Here is a 19,778-nt window from a genome sequence, read left to right as displayed (position 1 = left end):
AATATGATTTTGGCAAAAACTTGTGTGAGACGGTTTCACGGATAGTATTTTGTCAGATCTCTTATTTGGATCATCAGTAAGATTGACTCGTCTCACAAATAAAATTCGTGAGATTATTTCACAATGGACCTGCACTATTAGTTAATCTTGTGATGTACTGCATAATACCCGAGAATCCGTGAATTTTTTTATGATACTTACCCGAAGAGTTTTTTTTTTTTTTTTTTTATACTTGCCCGAAGAGTTGGGGTTGCGACGGTGTTTGGAAAAAAAATCAGTGTCATCAGATCCTGAAAATACACATCGACATCGGGTTCCTTAGAACAGTTTTCACTGCCGCTCAGCAGAAGGACTTCTGGATTCTCTTCCCCGAAATCCATCAACATGATTTTGTTCAAAATTATTTTTTTTGTTGAATTACTTCTAAATGAAAAGCCCTAATCAATATCTGTGGAACGATTCAGCGCATTCCCAATTTCTAATAACTATCGGCCTTTTCTTTTCCGGTTGTCTGTAGTGTCATTTCATTTTTGCTGGACGGAGGGTTGGGGATTGTTGGGCACTTAGTCAAGTCGTTGAAGTGTATTCATTGCAGTTGTAATTAGGGTTTTAGGAATACGCTATTGGGTTTGTTTGCGGAGTGGACTTTAATGGCGAGAAATGAGCGGACATTTGGGGGTGAATTCTCAGACGAAGGAGTTGCACGGCTTCGAGAGAGAATCAACGAGAAGCTCAAGGAGTTTATGGGTGACTATACTGACGACACTCTTGTGGTATGATGCTGCTTCGGTTGTTTTTTAAATCTTCGGGTCACCTTCTTTGCTGATGATCACTCTTTTCTTGTTTTTCTTTGTAAACCTGTAACACGTGCGGTTCATTCTCGAGATTTCTTGCTTTGCATTTAAAAAGAAATTGATTCTTGATCAGTCTTCGAGGTCATTGATGTGCTAAATGTTTTATAGAACAAATGTGGAATGTGGCACCTCATTAATTGTTGCGATCCCAAGTTTGCTTCCCAGTCAATTGGAGTGCGACTCATAAGTAAGGTTGAGAGGCCACCCGTCCAATGTCGTTTTCTGTTTGAGGTTTTTTATTGCAATGATGACCTAATGTTGATATTTGGTACTTTGGTTAAGAATAGATTTGGAAGGGTATTTCAGGAGAAGAGCTGTATTTGGTAGTTGCTGATAGTGTGATGCATTGTAGGCTGAATTATGGTGTCTATGTCAAATAGAAATAGGTGAATAAATCTGCAGGGGAATTTGCATTTATATAAACAGCAGTGAAAATGCTTCTTCACCTAAAGGCAGTTATTCCATTGCACAGTTCAAGGAAAACAATGTACTATACAATAAAAAGAAAATAAAACTACCATGTTGTGAATGGAATTGATGACTAGTTATGCAACAGTGCATGAGACATGTGGATTTGAAATGATGCAATTGATTTTTTTAATACTTTATCCGATTCATTTTCTTATCAAGTTTGTAGTTCATCAATTTTTCCAATGTTGCACTCTGTCACACCACCTGTTCTTTTAAATTCTTTGGTGAAGTCAGTTGTTGGTCGGTGGATAATTGTAGTTGGTTGATTTGCTTTACATAATGCATATTTTCTTTCAAGTTTCTGGGAACTTAACGCATAAATGACCAAGAACTGCATACATGCACATCCTTTTCTTTGTAGTTTTAGTTATTAGTGCTTATATTTTCTTTCTTCTGATTTCCCTTTCTTTTCGCCATCTTATTGCTAGATGAGAAAAAATGGTGAGGCTCAGTCAGACGAGTTTTTACTTTTTTGTGTGTACATCTTTTGCTAGTAGGAAGAGGTCATGACATGAATTGATCACTCAAAATTTGAAGCGATGTTCTAAATCGGGTGAAATTTAGAATGATTGCATGTCTAGTTTATAAATCTTTGATCAACTTAATGTGATTACAACATGCACTGATCTAACTTGAAACTGATTTTGTAAATATATTAAGCATTCTTACTGATTTTACTGCTGTATTGCCTACATTTGAGTTCTTTACTATCTTCATGATCCTTTCAATCTTGATCATTCAACTTTGATATTTGTAATAATACATCTGCATCGTTTGCTCATTTATTTCTTTGTTGTGTTTGTGGTGAGGTGAACCAACTTACTCGGTGAAACTATTAAGCTTAGCCATTCCTTTCTTTATTTTTTTCCTGCTATAATGTTTTATATATCTATATTCCAGTCATTCCCACATTCTCATGCTTTGCAGCACAGGGATGGGTTGAACAGCTTAAGAATTGGCTTGTGTTGAGATAGTTACTATTTTGTTTTCACCTAGAGGCACTTCTCTTTCATGAATCCCTTTTTCTGTATCTAACTTTAATATATCCGGATCACTTTCAGTTTCCTTGGCTTTCAGTATATTTTTGCCCGATCCAGTATCGTTTTCTGATGGTTTTTTGCATTAGCAATCATGTGCCTAACTGTATCGTACTATGTAAAAATTTGGTGTTCACTGTTTTTTTTATTGAATCTCATCTATGTATTGTCATGCCAATCTGCCAAATTGTTTCATCTTATTGATCTTCTGTTATTTGGCTATAGGAATATGTCATAGTCTTGCTAAAAAATGGTAGGCAGAAAGATGAAGCAAAGAGTGAGTTAAATGTCTTTCTGGGAGACGACAGTGGCACATTTGTATCTTGGTAAGGTTATTCTTGCCTGATAAATGTTTCTCTTGACAGTGAACATTTTACCATTCTCATTAGTATTATTGTTTTACTCAGGCTATGGGATCATTTAGGATCTCATTTAAGTCTATATGTGCAACCTTCGGCACTTCATCCAGATCAAGCCCCTATTTTGAAGTCCTTAGCAGGGAAACAAGCTGGAAAAACAGAGTTGCAGCATACTTCATCCGAAGCTGAGAAAAGAACTTCTGATATAACATCTGGAAAACGCTACAATAGGAAAGGGAAAGGTTTAGTGACGGACGAGGGTGAAAATGTGATCCACCTTTCTAGAAACTCTTTGGCTGAGAATAATGTGCATTCCAAGGATGACCCTCGTCACAGAGTTGATCAATCTAAACTATCTTATTCACCTAGGCTAATCACACAGAAAAAAAGAAGGCAAACTGAGGAGCAACGTCCAAGAAAGGTGATTTTATTCCCCTCCGAGTTCCATGCTGCCTGGAGCCTTTTCAATTTGCTTTTTTAAGTTGAAAATTCTTGGATTTCTTTCTAAAGTTAAGAAATAGGATTTTACATATGATATTTTGGACTGGGTTTTTTTGAGAGTTTCCATCATATGTTGCATCCCTCTTTTGTGATCTACTTTCACTTTACCAATTGACTAGTAGCTATGGACGCTTTAAATTTAACCATGATAATTTGCCAAGTTCTTCGTTCTATAACTGTGTCATGTGGTGGACAGTGATTGTGTTTAAATGGACTATAATGGAGCCATGTGGGAAGGTTGTTATAGAGATGTATCCTTTTGGAAGCCCATAAATGCATATTTCTTTATGTCAATACATAGAAATGAATTATACTCTCCAAGTTTCCAGTACTGTAACATTGTTCATATCTTTGTTTCCTTGGTTCTTTGGCAAAGTGTAGTGGTCTGCACAAAATTAGCATGAAGTACATGTTTTAGAATACTCTGATGATTCGTATTGTATGGCCTATTGATATTGTTTAAATGTTAAACAGGATGTTGATTCCTGATGGTGAAATAACGACTTGTTTTTTCCTTTTTCTTTTTTTGCTGAGTTTTTGTTTATCCATTCATTATGATTTGAAGTAGGAAGTAGGAAGTAGGGATTTGATGAATCGGTTGAATCCATATAAAGAAAATGGGATTTTGATTAATATGGGGAGTAGAGTGAAAAAGATGCCTCCTATGGCAGCATTATGTTTTGTACACTCATATGTAAAATATGCAATAGGTAAAAGAGATCATTTGTACCTAAATTTGAAAATTGACCAATTGGCATCAATATAAAGTAAACCTCATGAAGAAACTTTTTTTTTGAGATAGTTATTTAAGAAACTTCTGTATCATCTATTCTGCTTACCATAGAGTCTAAGAACAAAATCTTTTAGTTTGATAAAAAGAAATTTCAAGCAGAGTAAAAAAGCCACTGCTATAAATTAAATACATCAGGATGTCACTTTGTTGTAAAGAGACTAATAATCATATATAAAGAATTTGAAGAGTTACTGCCATGGCACCCCAAATTTTTGGTTTATTATTATTTAGATATTATAACATTAGTTATGTGAAGCTGGAATAGATTAAATTTGTTGCTCCAATGCATAGGCTACATGATCTAGCATTATTTAGTTGGTATATCTATTTACTCATCTTAATTTAATTAATTGCAAAGTCTTTGTCTAGGTAAAGATATTAAGACTAATAAAAGAGTGAAGTAAACAGAAATAGCTCCTTGAGTAATATTTTTAACCCTTCTCAGGTTCTGACTCACTGCATGCACAAAAGAGCCTAGTAAGATTTAATCATTTAGAAGCAAAGCGGCATTTCCTATTCTGTTGTTCGAAACCTTGGATGTAATCAGCATCTATGCAACTGATTGACCCCCCGCCCTCTTCGGCCCCGGGCCTCCTCATTCACACGCACTCTAAGAAATTTTCCAGGAGGTCACCCATTTCAAAATTGCTCCAACTCAAGCACGCTTAACTTTGGATTTCTTATGTGATGAGCTACCGAAAAGAAGATACACCTTCTTAATATGAGTAGTACCTATCAAATCTTTTAGGCCCTCCTCAACTGCACAGTCCTATACCTGAATAGTTTTTGAAATCCCTCTCCTTCCGGTGTAAGATCGGTTCATTCATGTTCCTTTTGCCTAGAAGCCTGCCAGGAGCCGCTCATTGTCCGTACAACCTCATGGCATCGGCGATAACCCCCTCCCTCTTCGGCCCCGGGCTTTACATGTTTGGTCCAAGTTTTTAGTAATAAAGTGCTGTGCACATCTTCACCACAATAGCTGTTTTTCCTTTGTATGAACATGACTTCATTCAAGATCCTTTTGCATCTTTTATTTTCCCGAGATCTAGCTTCATTATAATTGATGTCATTGTTAATTTCATTAGCTATGTCCTGCCTTTTCATAATGCTTGGATGGAAAACTTCTACATGGGCTCTGACATTTTTTTTCTTTATTATTAGATCTATAAATTGTTTAATCTATGGCTGCTATTCGTTCCTTTTCTTCCCATCCTTCATGTAGCTAATATGCCAAAAGATATGCAGTCCCTTGTTTATTTCCATTTTTCTTACTTGTTTGACGTTGGCAGAGGAAAATTTCTCAAGAAACCATCAGTGCCCCAAAAAGGTTATTGCAGTTTGCAGTACGAGAAGCTGTTGGTACTTCTAGGCCACCAAATTCAATGGCAGAATGTTCCCTCACACGCCTACGTTCTGTTATCTCAACTTCGACAGAGGATGTTTCACCGAAAGAACATCCACGGAGAACTAGACAAGTGACTGGATTGCATGCTGACATGTCAGCTGCTATTAAGGCTGCAACAGACGCGGTGAAAGATCGGAGCAAAGATAGACCATTGCGTAATGTGTTTGATAGGCTTGATCATCCTACTATTGCTTCAAACACTATCAATCAAGAAGAACTCAGAGATATTGTTGATGAAACAGAATTTGTTAATGAAACTGAGGATTTTCGTTCTACTTATAATCCAAAGAATCATGGCATGGTGCAACAAGATGGGAGTACTTCATCCTTCGATGACAACCCTGTTGTGGCTTCCGATTTTGGTGTAGGTTATGATGATTATAATGATGTGATGGGGCCAAGAGTCACTAATATGTCAGGCTTATCCAGAGGAAAATTGGCAGAGAACTTACAGTTTCAGTATGATGCAACTAATAATTCTGAAGGAAGAGCACGTAGGGCACATCAAGATCGTCTTGTGGATGTGCCTAGTGAATATTTAAAGATTGCTTCATCTGCAAACATGAACACCTTGAGACTTCCGCAATATCAGGAGGCTAGGGAGGGGTCTAAGATGCATAATCTTGAAGAATACATAGATACTGATGCTTTGGTTGCTAAATCTGAAGCATGGATGACAAAGGGAAACAACTCTGTAGCAGGTTTCAATGGACATGTAAGATATCCGATTGAAATAATGTCTTATGTTTTTGTGTCCTTTTTTTATTTGTCATAATGGGCTGAAGAAGCCATTGCAATTGCCGGAAACACTAGGCCTACTAAGGGCAGAAAGTAGAGGGAAAAATTAAAGTTGTCATATTCACCCATGTCTTCTTGCTTTCTCTTCTGTAGGCACAAGCAGGTATGGATCCTAAACATGAACTACAAACGGCTCCGGCACCAATTGGTAAGCCTTATTTATTCCCCATCTTCGTGCATCTTTAATTTTCAAAACAAATGCATATGCATCATTTTTTTACTTTTTAAAAATTAAGGCTGCTTCCAAGTTATGTGGTTTCAATATTGTAGTCATTTTTTTACTTGTTAAAACTGATGGTTGCTTGCAATTATGTGCTTTTGGTATTGTTGTCCTGGTTTTACTTTCAAAGTTTAAATCAGGAAGTCAAGAATCAAGATGCACACCTGATTCGCCTTGCCATCACTAAAATGATTAGATTTTTTAGATCCCACATTATTGATCCTTTTATCTGAACATATGGATGCAGGATCATATTCTACATGTGGACCTACAGAAGATGCTGATTCTCGAACCATTTTTCTTAGCAATGTAATTACCCGCGAATTTTGATTGTAAAAATTCTGATTTTTAAGGACTCTGTTCTTTTATTCTTTTTTCTTTCTTTGTAGTTGACATATTATTCCCTACACTAGGTTCATTTTGCTGCCACCAAGGATAGTCTTTCACGACACTTCAACAAGCTTGGAGAAGTCCTGAAAGTAATTATTTTAACCGATCCTGCCACCGGGCAACCGAAAGGGTAAGGTTTCTTGGATGCATCTTTTCATTATCTTTACCCCTTTTCTTTACACACACACACACACACATATATATATACACATACATGTATATATATATATTTCACCCCTTTTATAAGGGATTCTGAATTGCATTGCTTATTCAGATCAGCTTATATAGAATTCATAAGAAAAGAAGCTGCTGAGCATGCTCTTTCTTTGGATGGTACCTCTTTTATGTCTCGGTTTCTCAAGGTAAGTGATTGAAGGATGCTAATGTCAATTATTTAGTTGAAGAAATGTCTGGCCTTTTGAGTTCTGTGGTTGCATGATGAATTATTTGTTTGGTCTCTTATATTTCTCTTGTGTATTGTCACAGGTTTGTTTGGTGCCTTTTTCTTGGTTGGTTGGTTTTGGTTTTTGCCCCCCTCCCTTTTTGTTTTATTTTTTTTTTTGTTTTTGTTTTTGTGAAAATCCGGTTCCTCCTATAGAAAAAAATAATAGAAACTTGTTGAGCCTGAAATTTTATTTGTTGCCTGAAGATGATGTTTTGATGGGTGGATGTGCGCTAATTTTCTAAAAGCTTGCATGAAAAACTTCTTTGTTCACCAAAACAAGCGAGTTGCCACCTGCACGTGAAGACAAGCAAGCAGGTGGCCACAAATTCATCCAATAGATGTTGGAATTTCCAATAGATTGTTTGAGTCATCATGAAAAACTAGTGATCCCTCGATGTGTATTTATGTAAAGATGCAAATTAAAACTTGCTGAAATAATTATGATAATTATTATATATTTGTATTAATTTTAAAAAGTACAAATATGCAAATCTAAGGTGCAAATGGTTACTTCCTATTAAAATTTGAAACATTATAGTAGCACGGTTCTTTATTCTTCTTTCTTTTTTCCATATTTCGCTTGAAAGATGAGATCTTATATTTTATAGAATTTTAAAAACAAACATTTTATTCCAATGCCAGCTTGAAGCAAAATCTGTTTCGCAACATTTTTCCGAGAAACTGAATTATAAAAATTCATCTGTTAAAATGGCTGATGGTCCTTTTCTTCTTTTTCTCCCATTTCACATTTGTTTTAAATGAATCTGACCGACCATTATTACGTCTGATTATTCACAGATCGTAAAGAAAAGTTCTGTTCAACCTGAAGCTGCCTCTCTTACTACATGGCCCCGAGTTGCTCGAGCATCCCCATTTGCTGTTCCAAGATTTGGCAGAGGTCCTTTTCCTAGAGGTGTACCCACTTCATACAGGTCTCGCCTACCTAGTAAACCCGTTGCTAGGAGTTTTCAGTGGACGAGAGGGGCCACCTTGACTGAGACCTCAAATCAGGCCTCTAACAGTGTTGTTCCGCCTTCTACTACCCGCAGCCTCACGTATGTTCGAACAGAACCCAAGGCAAATGGAAGTTCTGGCACTGCTTAGTTTGTCTAATTATATTTTGATGGGGCGTCCAATGCAATGAAATGCAATTTTGACTTCAGGATAAAGGTTGAACCGGCTTTATTTTCGTACTATGTTTTCTTCACTCGTGATATAAAAGGCTGCACCTGGAGTCATGGTATACATGGTCACGCTCTGAGATGACGCAAATGGAGGGGATGGTTTTCCATAATTTTGCTCTACTTGGTAAAGTTTTTCAGGTGATCTGAATCTTGTAGGGTTAACATGCGGCACAATTTAGTCATTTATGTAGGCATTGAAACGATTCGTGGCTACAGTTTACTTTGTGAATACGAGTTGGAATCGAGCCAGGCGATATTTTTTTACAACTTTTTTCTTTGCCTAGTCTAATATCTGTGAAAATATGTGAAAAGTTGAAAAAAAAAAAAAAAGAGAAGAAAATGGAAGATTAGAAGACATTCAAGCGTGGTTATGTGCTTTGTACCTTCTGAAATTGTTGTGTGAGCCCAATTTACCACAGGGATGCGGAAAACTGAATGGGGCCGATGATACTAGTGGGTTTCGCATTTGAATTCTGAGTTCTAATTTTTTTTTAGCAGGCTCGGAGCCCAATTCAAAATGAAAAGACCACATATTGTGTTCAAGTATTATGACTCGTTCGATTCAGTTTGCTCTAAGTTGAGTGTTGTAGAGGAAGTCCGACCGATTGTTCGAGTAACCCAGTTTTATTATGAAAATTTATCTATAACAAAATAATGAAAGTATTTTAGTTCGCTTACAACTTTTTGATTAACTTTTAAAACAAAGATAATAATAATATAGGTTTTCATATTTACACTCCAATATTAGTACTCTATTTATGAATAATTTTGATATATATTTTACATATGAAATGAAGTGTAGATAACAAAAAATAGAGTGTAAATATTAACTTCATAATCAAATCTACTTATTCTTAAGTTGCCATTACTTAGCTTCATTAAAGTTCATCTCTAATTACTTAGCTTCATTAAAGTTCATCTCTACTATTTTATTAAACATGAGAAGGCTATAAAAACTGCTTCTTGAGGACAACAAGTTTCTTGCCCTTTTTGCCCTTTTGCTTCACCACAAGAGTCAATCTTATTCCACAAAATCGTAGATTCTTGCGTGTTATTCCCTCAAAATCGTCAGTGATAGCGTCAATCTCACTGAAACCTTAAGGGGGGTGTATTGGTTATAGACTTTTAATGATTTTTATGGAGTTTAAAAGTATAGAGGTATTCAAACTAAACTTTTATATACTCCATAAAAGTTTACTGGTATTCAATGTAAACTTTTGTAGAATTTTAAAAAGTCATGTGGTATTCAAACTTGACTTTTAAAAACTCTACAAAAGTCTATAGGTATTCAAAATGTCAATAGACTTTTAATGACTTTATGGAATTCTATTAAGTACAAGAATTATAGTCTAAGGTACAACAATAAAATGTCAACAAAAGTCTTTGATTCAACCTAAAGATTTGGATGTACATTTAATTGAGAAATCTCCCAAATTCAATACAAACTTTCATTCTTTTCTCATCTATTTATTTTTTCTTTTATTTGTACTTTTTAAAAACATAATTAAAATTTAATTTTTTTCATTAATTATTATATAACATTTTATTTTTAATTATTTTATTTAATTTTAGTTAATCTATATCTTAAATTATTGTATAAGTAAATTCATAACGATACTATACCAAAATTTTCGGTATACCGAACCAAAAAAACCTTACATTTTAAAAAAAATTTATAATTTATTGTTTTAAAATATTATATATTTTAAAATTTTTGTATATTTTTCCGGTATTTCGGTATATACCAAAATTTTCAAATTGGATATCGTTATCGTACCGAAAATTCGATATTGTTACCGTACCGTACCGAAATCTTCGTTATACTTAAAATTCGGTAAATTCAATATTTTTTTGTTACGGTAATCTCGGTATACCGAAAATTCGGTATTTTTTCCCACTCCTAACAGGGCTTGTATTGGCATGTGCTATATTACACAATTTTCTTTGAAAGAAGTGTCAATTTGATGAATTTCAAATTGAACTAGATAATGAAGCTCAATTGTCTTCATCAGCACAAGTTTATGAAGGTGACGACTTTGATCAGTTATTTAATACTCAAAAACAACAACGAGCAAATGCTAATGCATGGAGGGATACCTTAGCCAATGGAATGTAGAACGATGTTGATCAAATTGTCAGTAATGATTAGATTTTTTTTATAAAAGACTACTCATTATTTTGAGTGTTTTTTTAATAAAATTTTATTATGAACTTATAAAAATATTATTCATTAATATATTGAATTGACATAAAGAATTGAAATTTTGATTTCAATAAATTGAATAGTTCATTTGTCATTTTTCACAAATTAAATTGATTTAACTTTTAAGTAAGTAAAATTCATTTACATTCATAAATAAAAAAATAATTTAAAATTGAAGAGGTTATCTATGTCCAATAATTATTTTAAAAAAAATTAATAAAAAATAAATCACAATTATAAACTACAAAATTCACATAATTCTATGAAAAAGTTTACAAAAGTCTACAAAAATCTTGAAAAAAAGTCTATAAGAGTCTATGAAATTTGTTTTACAATTCTATGAGATTCCATAAAAGTCAATAAAAATCCATCAATTCCACAAAAGTCTATCATTTAAAAAAATTCATTAAAAGTCTTTGAAAGTATAAAATGAATACACCCCCTAAATCTAATTGAAATCTGGTTTTTCTCGCATTCATCCAAGGAATTGAAACGTGGATTCTGCGACAATTATGTGTTGAATCCATTCGAAGAAAGTTAACTTTTTGATTAGATTATTAGTACAAATACTAAGCTTTTAATGTATGATTGTGTATTTGGATTGTTTTTCTTGAAATTTTGGGTTTCGTGAGAAATATGGTTGCAAACTTGCGCTGCAGGTGTTTTTATTATGTTCTTTAAGGCTTGCACTGCAGGTGTTTGTATTATGTTCTTAAGGCAATTTAGTTGTCAAGAATTCCATGCCTTATCAATTAAATGAACAAACGATCTCTTCCTTCTCCTTTGTAACTGTATTTGTAAAGGGGCCTAAAACTCATTTCTTGAAATTTGCGGAAAATTAAAAAATTTTCTTTTTAAAAGAACTTAAATGGCCTCATTCATAAAATCACTCGGGAATCAAGTTCAATGTTTAAAATAATAGCAGCGGAAGAAAAATAAAGTTTTGCCAACAATAACAATTTAAAAATTATCCAACGACTGATAAAAAATTGTTTGCGGAATAAAATAACAACTGCTGCACTGAGGTCCTCGGGTGCCACTACTGCCGACCCAAGCTGGCTCACTGGTCCCCGCCCTCGGCCCTGGCCTCATCAGTACCTACAACAATCAAGTCTAGTGAGCCTAAAGACTCAGCATGCATATATCGCAGGTAACGAGTAAAAATCTGAATTTAAAATATGAATGGGATAAAATATCATGTCCTGAGGCATACTGAAAATAATCTGTACTGAGCAATTATAATACGTGCATAACTGAACTGATCATCACAGTAAAAATGTTTCCTCCTTGGAGCCTGTACTGAAATAACTGATAAAATTTTCTGTTGAGATTATGTTTTACGCCTGTGGCCACTGCACTAAGCTGAACTGATCGGTAACTGGCTACCGGGGAGGCTGAAACTGAACTGAGCTGGCCGGTCACTGGCGACCGGGTGGTACCATACTGAACTGATCGGTCACTGGCGACCGTATAAAATAACACTCCCACATAGTGAATGAACCACAAGCCATATCACATAAATCTCAAAAATAATCATTTTCTATTTAATGCACGTAAAATAATTAACTGCGTAATGAAAATCACTGTAATTTTACCAACTGGATTGGATTGGATCGTCCCCAGGCTCGCTGCAACCTAACTGTGCCATGAAAGATATGCAATAGCTTAAACATGACCAACTACGCAATTTACGTTCAAAAGATGCGACTATGACGCCTATTGACTTCGCATTTAAATCATGACTCCGAGCCAACCTGAACCGACACCGAACCGATGTATAGTCATGATTAAAATACGCTGAAAAATCATAAAATAATGCTCCTAAAATGATAGGGTCGAAATCTAGGTGGAATGGAGGCCAAAACACGAAACGCTCTTTCGAGAGTCAATTTGGCACATTGCACCGTAAATTCTCGTACGACCTTGAAAATGATCCGAATGACGAACGGTCAAAAACATGACCTTCCCAACTCAATGAGGCACTGTCCAGTCCAAGGCCATGGGCTAAAAGCCAACCAAGAACTCAAACGAGCCTTCTAAACGACACAGCAACATGCTGTAGTTTCCAGCAGCTGCGCAACTACAAGACTTGCGTTGGTTTCGAGACTATCGGCCATTAGGGGCGTGAACCACCGACCAGAGACTCTTACCAACATCCCAAGGAATGATTTGAACCATGGATAAGGGCCCTAGGCCAGCCACAATCCGCATCACACCAAAACTCAACCGAAGGGTCCAACCGAGAGCAACGTGCGTGCGTGTGTAGTGTTTATGCTATGATCGATGTCTCGTGTCATTCCAATGGCCATTTGATTGACCATGGCACGATCTAGACATCTAGGAGCATGATATGAACCATGGCTAAGGGCCATAGGCCAACCAAGATCCATACCAAGCAACCAAAAGAAACGAACCGAAAGCTGTCCAACCGAAGTAGCCGAAGGGGTATAGGGGCTGTTGTGATGTTTTTATTAAAAACCGATGAACCATGGACCAAGCCACCAAAAGGGCAACTTAGTCACGTCTTAGACATGTTAGGGGAGTGATCCAACCATGGCTATAGGCCCTTGGGGCAGCCAAGATCAGATCCACAACCCTTGACACAAAACTGAAATTTCGAAACACAAATCTGCGCCTATGGGAACTTGCTGTCATTCTGAATTTCCAGCAAGCATGGGGTTGGTTTGAATGGACCAACATGGTCCCAATGCATCCTACTACATGTATATAAGCCGCCTTGGGAGCCTGGAGTCGAATCAATCACCTGAAACTCACAAACCTAGAAAAACGTGAAGCTTGCCAAGGAAAGTCGAAAATTCTGCATGTGTTTTTTTTTCAAAATGTTTTGACATGGATCTCGATTTTTACTTGAATAAACATGATCATATACTGAAAAATAATTGATAATATGACTTGATTGAGGTTTGAAAGAAATCTAGACATGCCTGGTTTCGTTTCGAAAGAAAACGAACGAAACGACGACGACGCGGCACGGAGGAGATGGAGCGCTTCTTGTCTACCTTTCTTGCTCTCGATTTTTCTTGCCTTCCCTCTAGCTAAGACTCACGATTTTTCTACACTGAAAATGGATCTGAATGATGAGGTATTTCGGTGGTGAGGGAGGGGAAGTGATGGTTATGAAGGTGAGGAGAAGGGTGCACAATAATAGGATCATATCAAGACCAAGTCTTCCCAAATTTGAATTTTGAACTATGGTTTGATATCAAATGAGTTGGTGGATGCTTCTAGGAGGTAGTGGCCGATTTTTAGCTTGTTTTCTAGTCTAGGATATGTCCATTAGTTAATTAAATTGTGCTCCCAAAAATCCTAGAATTATCCTACTAATTACATGCAAAGAATTGGTCAAAGTTGATGAGTTGGAATGAATTGCTTAATAAATCCAAGGGGCCGAAATCATGCTAATAAAATGAGTGGGAAGTGTTGGTTATCTAGTCAACTAATAATCCTTGAAAGCCTTACTAATCCTTTAAATAATTTAGTGAGCTAACTCCTTAATTAAATAACTTAAATGAGCTCATTTCTTAATCACCTCAAATAATTAAATTAAATCCTCAAACCTCCCTTACTAACTTAAATGAACTTACTTGCTAGCTAAATTAACTTCTGGAAATATTTCTCAAATCTTAAATTCTATCTCAAAACTCCAACTCCAGTCCGGCCTCACTGAAATAACTGAAATGCTAAAAATCAAACTACTGAACTGAAATAATGAATAATTAACTTCAAATAAATGCATTTAAATTAATTATGCAATGAAGTCAATTAAATTTAGAAATCTAGAATTATGCATGGCTTAAACGTCTACTGATTTACGGGTGCTACAGTATTCCTCATCCCTGATTTTTTAATTTTTGTAGTTTGATGCTATCAAAACGGGGTCTCATTGTATTTTTGAACCGGAACTTATCATTAAATTACAAGACTTCATCATTATGCAGTGAGATCTCTAGCATGGACATTAAAGTTGTGTCATTTTGTTCTTATATGAAGATCAAAATCAGATTTTTAACTTTCAGATCGTGTTTTTGTAGCTATCAACACTACTCTACTTTCATGGATGTCTCCATTACTGCCACAAATTAGACTACGATAAAAATCGTCGTGTTGGTACAGAGGAGCGAGGCTCCTATATAACACCAAAGCTCGGAGAATATGCAGATGTGCCATGCATGACCATAAGTTTGAATCGGTACGACGAAGGTCGTCGCCAAACTACATCTACTTGGGAATACACTATACAAATAATTTTTCAGGCAAGTTTTCTCCTGCAGTTACTCCTAAATATTTATTATTATTCACGCAGGAAAATATGGCATCCAATTATTAGTTAACTGAGAATTAAAACAATGTTAATCTCATTTCATTTTAGGAAAGCTTTGCCATAGTTTTTTACCTTTTGGGTCATTGCTTCATATATGTTCATAAAAACACTAACGAGGAGAACTCAAGTCTTGGATAAGCGCTGAATATTCAGCCGGTGTAGTCAAAGATGTATCACCAAGTGTAACTAAATATCTGTACTAGGTATATCAGGATATAAGACCGGAGAAAATATGGAACGAACTGTGAATTTAGTCATCACCATGTTGTATATATATATACCATGTTGTATATATATATATATATATATATTACTTATTAGTTCTCATTACAAGACTTCATCATTATGCATTTTTTTTTTCCAATTTTAAATGTTAATGTTGTCGCGATATGATTTTTTTGATTTGTTATCATCTATCTAATTGTATTTTAATTTTGTACAATTGGTGTGAAAATGGTGCTCAATTTTCTTTATCGTGTTCTTCTCAAGTTTCTATGAGTTTTTTAAATGGTTTTTAATGTGTTTAATTTAATTTTTAGTATTAAATGGTCAAATTTTCTTTCAAAAGTAGATAGTTTGAAGGTTTATTTAATGCTTGGGCTAGGGGTATGACATTCATAATTAGACTACATAAAATTTTTATTAATATTTCATGATGGTAGGCCTCGAGCCCACCAGTGCTTTTGCAGGTGTGTCCAGGCTTCACCCTAATTTTTTGGATAAGAGTAATTGATCTAAATTGAATTATTAGTTACATAGAATTTGTGTGTAGTTCACTATAATGCGTGATTTCATTGACTAGAAAACTTTACATTAAATCATGAATTTGTTATTTACTGAAAATTTTGTAATTTACTGTCACCGGAAAGAAAAAATAAACATTTTGTTAGGTGCATGCGCTATGATGGGGATGCGGAAAGAGGCCGATGATAAAGGAGGTTATGATATTTATGGAGGTTGATATGGTGATGTGTCTGTAGGCACATGATGTTTTTATTGGCGAAGGAGAATGTGATCGAAATTGAAAGGATAAAGAGGAAAAGCAAATATATGGCTCTTCATATACTACTAATATCTTGATTAATTGTTGATGTTTGATATGGGTCTCTCTTTGTTCTAAATGGGATGTCTGTGTTTGCTTATGTTCATATCATCTTTCAATTTTTATCCTCTGAAAATTGAGCGTACAATTGGAGATAATATATTTATTACGAGCTTCAAGATCTTATGATCTAATCTCTCACATATTCTCAATAGATTCACTAAATCAATATATTATGACTTCTTATACATTGTTTTATTATAATCTTTACAAACCAATTTACATTTTTGTTGGTAGATTTTAAACTCAAATGTTTCAAGATTTAGCAGAGTTCTCATATTTTTTAGATGATTTTTTTACTATTTTTTTTACTTATTTTACATTGAAGTTTATCATTATTTCACATGATATGATATTACTGCTTCAAAAGAATATTATTTACTGCCACCGGAGAGAAAAAAATAAAAATTTTGTTAGGTGCATGCGCTATGGTGGGGATGCTGAAAGAGGCCGATGATAAAAGAGGTGATGATATTTATGGAGGTTGATATGGTGATGTGTCTGTAGGCACATGATGTTTTTATTGGCGATCAAGAATGTGATCGAAATGGAAAGGATAAAGAGGAAAAGCAAAGATATGGGTCTTCATATGCTACCAATATCTTGATTAATTGTTGATGTTTGATACGAGTCTCTTTTTGTTCTAAATTGGATGTCTGTGTTTGCTTATGTTCATATCATCTTTCAATTTTTATTCTCTGAAAATTGAGCGTACAATTGGAGATAATATATTTATTACGAGCTTCAAGATCTTATGATCTAATTTCTCACATATTTTCAACAAATTCACTAAATCAATATATTATGACTTCTTATACATTGTTTTATTATAATCTTTACAAACAAATTTACATTTTGATTGGTAGATTTTAAACTCAAATGTTCCAAGATCTAGCATAGTTCTCATATTTTTTAGACTATTTTTTGACTATTTTTTTACTTCTTTTACATTGAATTTAGCATTATTTCGCATGATATGATATTACTACTTCAAAAGAATATTATTTACTGCCATCGGAAAAAAAATAAACATTTTGTTCGTTGCATGCGCTATGATGGGGATGTTGAAAGAGGCCAATGATAAAGGAGGAGGTGATATTTATGGAGGTTGATATCATTATGCGTCTGTAGGCACATGATGTTTTTATTGACGATCGAGAATGTGATCGAAATGGAAAGGATAAAGAGGAAAAACAAAGATATGGGTCTTCATATGCTACCAATATCTTGATTAATTGTTGATGTTTGAGATGAGTGTCTCTCTTTGTTCTAAATGGGATGTCTTTGTTTGCTTATGTTCATATCATCTTTCAATTTTTATTCTCTGAAAATTGAGCGTACAAATGGAGATAATATATTTATTTCGAGCTTTAAGATCTTATGATCTAATCTCGCACATATTCTCAACAGATTCACTAAATCAATATATTATGACTTCTTATACATTGTTTTATTATAATCTTTACAAAAAAATTTACATTTTGGTTGGTAGATTTTAAACTCAAATGTTTCAAGATCTAGCAGAGTTCTCATATTTTTTAGACGAAATTTTGACAATTTTTTTTACTTCTTTTACATTGAAGTTTATCATTATTTCACATGATATGATATTACTGCTTCAAAAGAATATTATTTTTTATGATCAATACATATATCATGTGAGGTAACAAATTGAGTTTGACATATTTATTTAAGCTTTGAAATCCCTTGCTTTTCATGGATCAAGTACAAAAAAATTTACTGTCATGGTGTTGTAAAATCCCGAAGGTTTAATATATTAGCCTCATATATTTATGACACACGCAACGTGTGTGCCACGATGACTAGTATTAATTAATTATCCACCACCACCACCCTCAAATCTGTTAGAGTAGATGTCTGTAAGCCAATTGTTGGCTAGAAAATTTATAGACTCAATTGTAATAAACAATTTTTATTTTAATATAATTCATTATTTTATGGTTTGTTATTTTTTTTATCTGTATACTCATGTGAACAACGTAGATAATATAACGTACCGTAATTTTTTATTTTTTTAATTGAAATTTGGGAAAAATATAAATTTTCTTAAATAAGTAATAAACTTTCAAATCGCGATGAAAATAATCAGCACGTCCAAAAATATTTGAAATGAAACCAATTACAAACAAAGTTTGCAAAAAGGTAATCGTTTAAACATCGTAAACAGTCTCGTGAAAATCAAGTATTTGAAACATGCTTAATGACTTAAAAACATAGGCGGACCTCGGGTTTAGCCTCCTGCACAGATCGAGCCGGCTCATTAGTCCCCACCCCTTGTCTCCTCATACTCGCCCTCACCTGCATCGATCAAGTCTAGTGAGTCTAAAGACTCAACACGTATAAACTGAGAATAACAAATAATACGTAATAAAAACCACATGCATTTTAAAGTAGAGCTGTAACGATCATGGGCCATTAGGCTGAACCACCATAGGCCTCGGCCCATGCTGGACCATCCTAACGACCATGATCAGTAGTGGTGTATGGGTATGGGCCGAGGCCCATGGTGGTTTAGCCTAATGGCCATGATCGTTACAAAAAAGGCGTCTTTTATTGTAACGACCATGGGCTATCCCGATCTTGGGATCCTAAATGGTACATTTTAATATGATTAAATGATTAATTGCATAATTTTACATGAATTCATGAAATTAAGGATTTTCTGTCTCGATATTTGAAATCAGACCAGGGGACAGAGATCGGAGGTGATAAAGGTGCAAAAAGTTGAATGTTATATTTATTTTAAGCCAAGATAATTAGTAATTTAAATGATTTACGAATTTTAGTATTTTGAGGTCTAATTTAATTATTAGGCAATTTATAAGATTTTAAGCGTTTTAAAATATTAATTTTTGAAAATTAAGGATTTAATTCTTGAAATTGTTGTGAAATATTTATGATGATTGTTAGGCCTTAATCAATTTATTAATTAGTATTTAAGTGAAGTTTAAGATTCTTTTTTATGGTAATTTTTGAAGATAAGAAATATCAATCTTTTAAAATTGAATTTATCTTGATCTTGGTATTTAAATTTTAAATAATAGTTGTGGGTTAACCCAATTGCCTAACTAATTAATGCTTAAATTATTTATTATAGATTATTTAACCCAAAACTAACCTAAACTAATCACAAGAAACTCACGCACACAATTCACGAAACACACACACACACATAGTAAAAACACACACACAGCCGTGAGTCTTCAAAGCTTTGGAGTTTTGATTTTTTTGCACTTTTCCTTGGCTCTACCTATCACCGATTCTTCATCATACGTAGCACTATCGATCCACGTCACTTTTACGCAAAAGAAACAATCGAAACGCCGCTTCGATCGCCCACCGAATTCCCAGCAACGATTATCGAATATTCGAGTGTTTTTAACGCAACAGCACGTTCCTAAACTCTTTTAAAACATCATACAAATCATAATATGCTTGATTTAATTGTTTATGCATTAAAAATAGTGTGTTCGATTACGTTTTTACGATTTTACGCTTGTTTTAAAAGAATCGTTATGAATCCAACGAACACGCCGCCAATATATGATAAAATATGATTGAATATGAACAAAACATGATAATTATTGAAGAGAAAACAAGCTGGAACCGCCGAGAGAAAATCAGAAAAAGGGCCGTGGGTTTTGAAGGTTTGT

General features: G+C 34.4%; 1 protein-coding gene across 1 annotated transcript; it reads left to right on the top strand.

Moving 5' to 3' along the window:
* Positions 1-227: 227 nt before the first annotated feature.
* Positions 228-8,911, top strand: LOC142526698 (uncharacterized). The gene is made up of 9 exons (XM_075631249.1): positions 228-773; positions 2,588-2,688; positions 2,770-3,142; positions 5,305-6,135; positions 6,312-6,366; positions 6,686-6,747; positions 6,852-6,958; positions 7,103-7,190; positions 8,072-8,911. Exons 1-9 carry the CDS (start codon positions 651-653, stop codon positions 8,375-8,377), a joined length of 2,046 nt encoding a protein of 681 aa, XP_075487364.1. The 5' UTR covers positions 228-650; the 3' UTR covers positions 8,378-8,911.
* The last annotated feature ends 10,867 nt before the right edge of the window (positions 8,912-19,778 follow it).

Source organism: Primulina tabacum, chromosome 15, assembly GCF_025594145.1.
Source record: "Primulina tabacum isolate GXHZ01 chromosome 15, ASM2559414v2, whole genome shotgun sequence".
In the NCBI taxonomy this organism is placed as follows: domain Eukaryota; kingdom Viridiplantae; phylum Streptophyta; class Magnoliopsida; order Lamiales; family Gesneriaceae; genus Primulina; species Primulina tabacum.
The sequence above is the reverse complement of the archived record's forward strand: the minus strand, read 5'-3'. Positions and strand labels throughout refer to the sequence as shown.

What these genes read in the sequence shown, in the direction of transcription:
- LOC142526698 (XM_075631249.1), top strand. Translation starts at nt 651, where the DNA reads ATGGCGAGAAATGAGCGGACATTTGGGGGTGAATTCTCAGACGAAGGA. An exon ending in TAGCAGGTTTCAATGGACAT is followed by an intron (nt 6,136 to 6,311) that starts GTAAGATATCCG and finishes TCTCTTCTGTAG; the next exon opens with GCACAAGCAGGTATGGATCC. An exon ending in GCCACCGGGCAACCGAAAGG is followed by an intron (nt 6,959 to 7,102) that starts GTAAGGTTTCTT and finishes TTGCTTATTCAG; the next exon opens with ATCAGCTTATATAGAATTCA.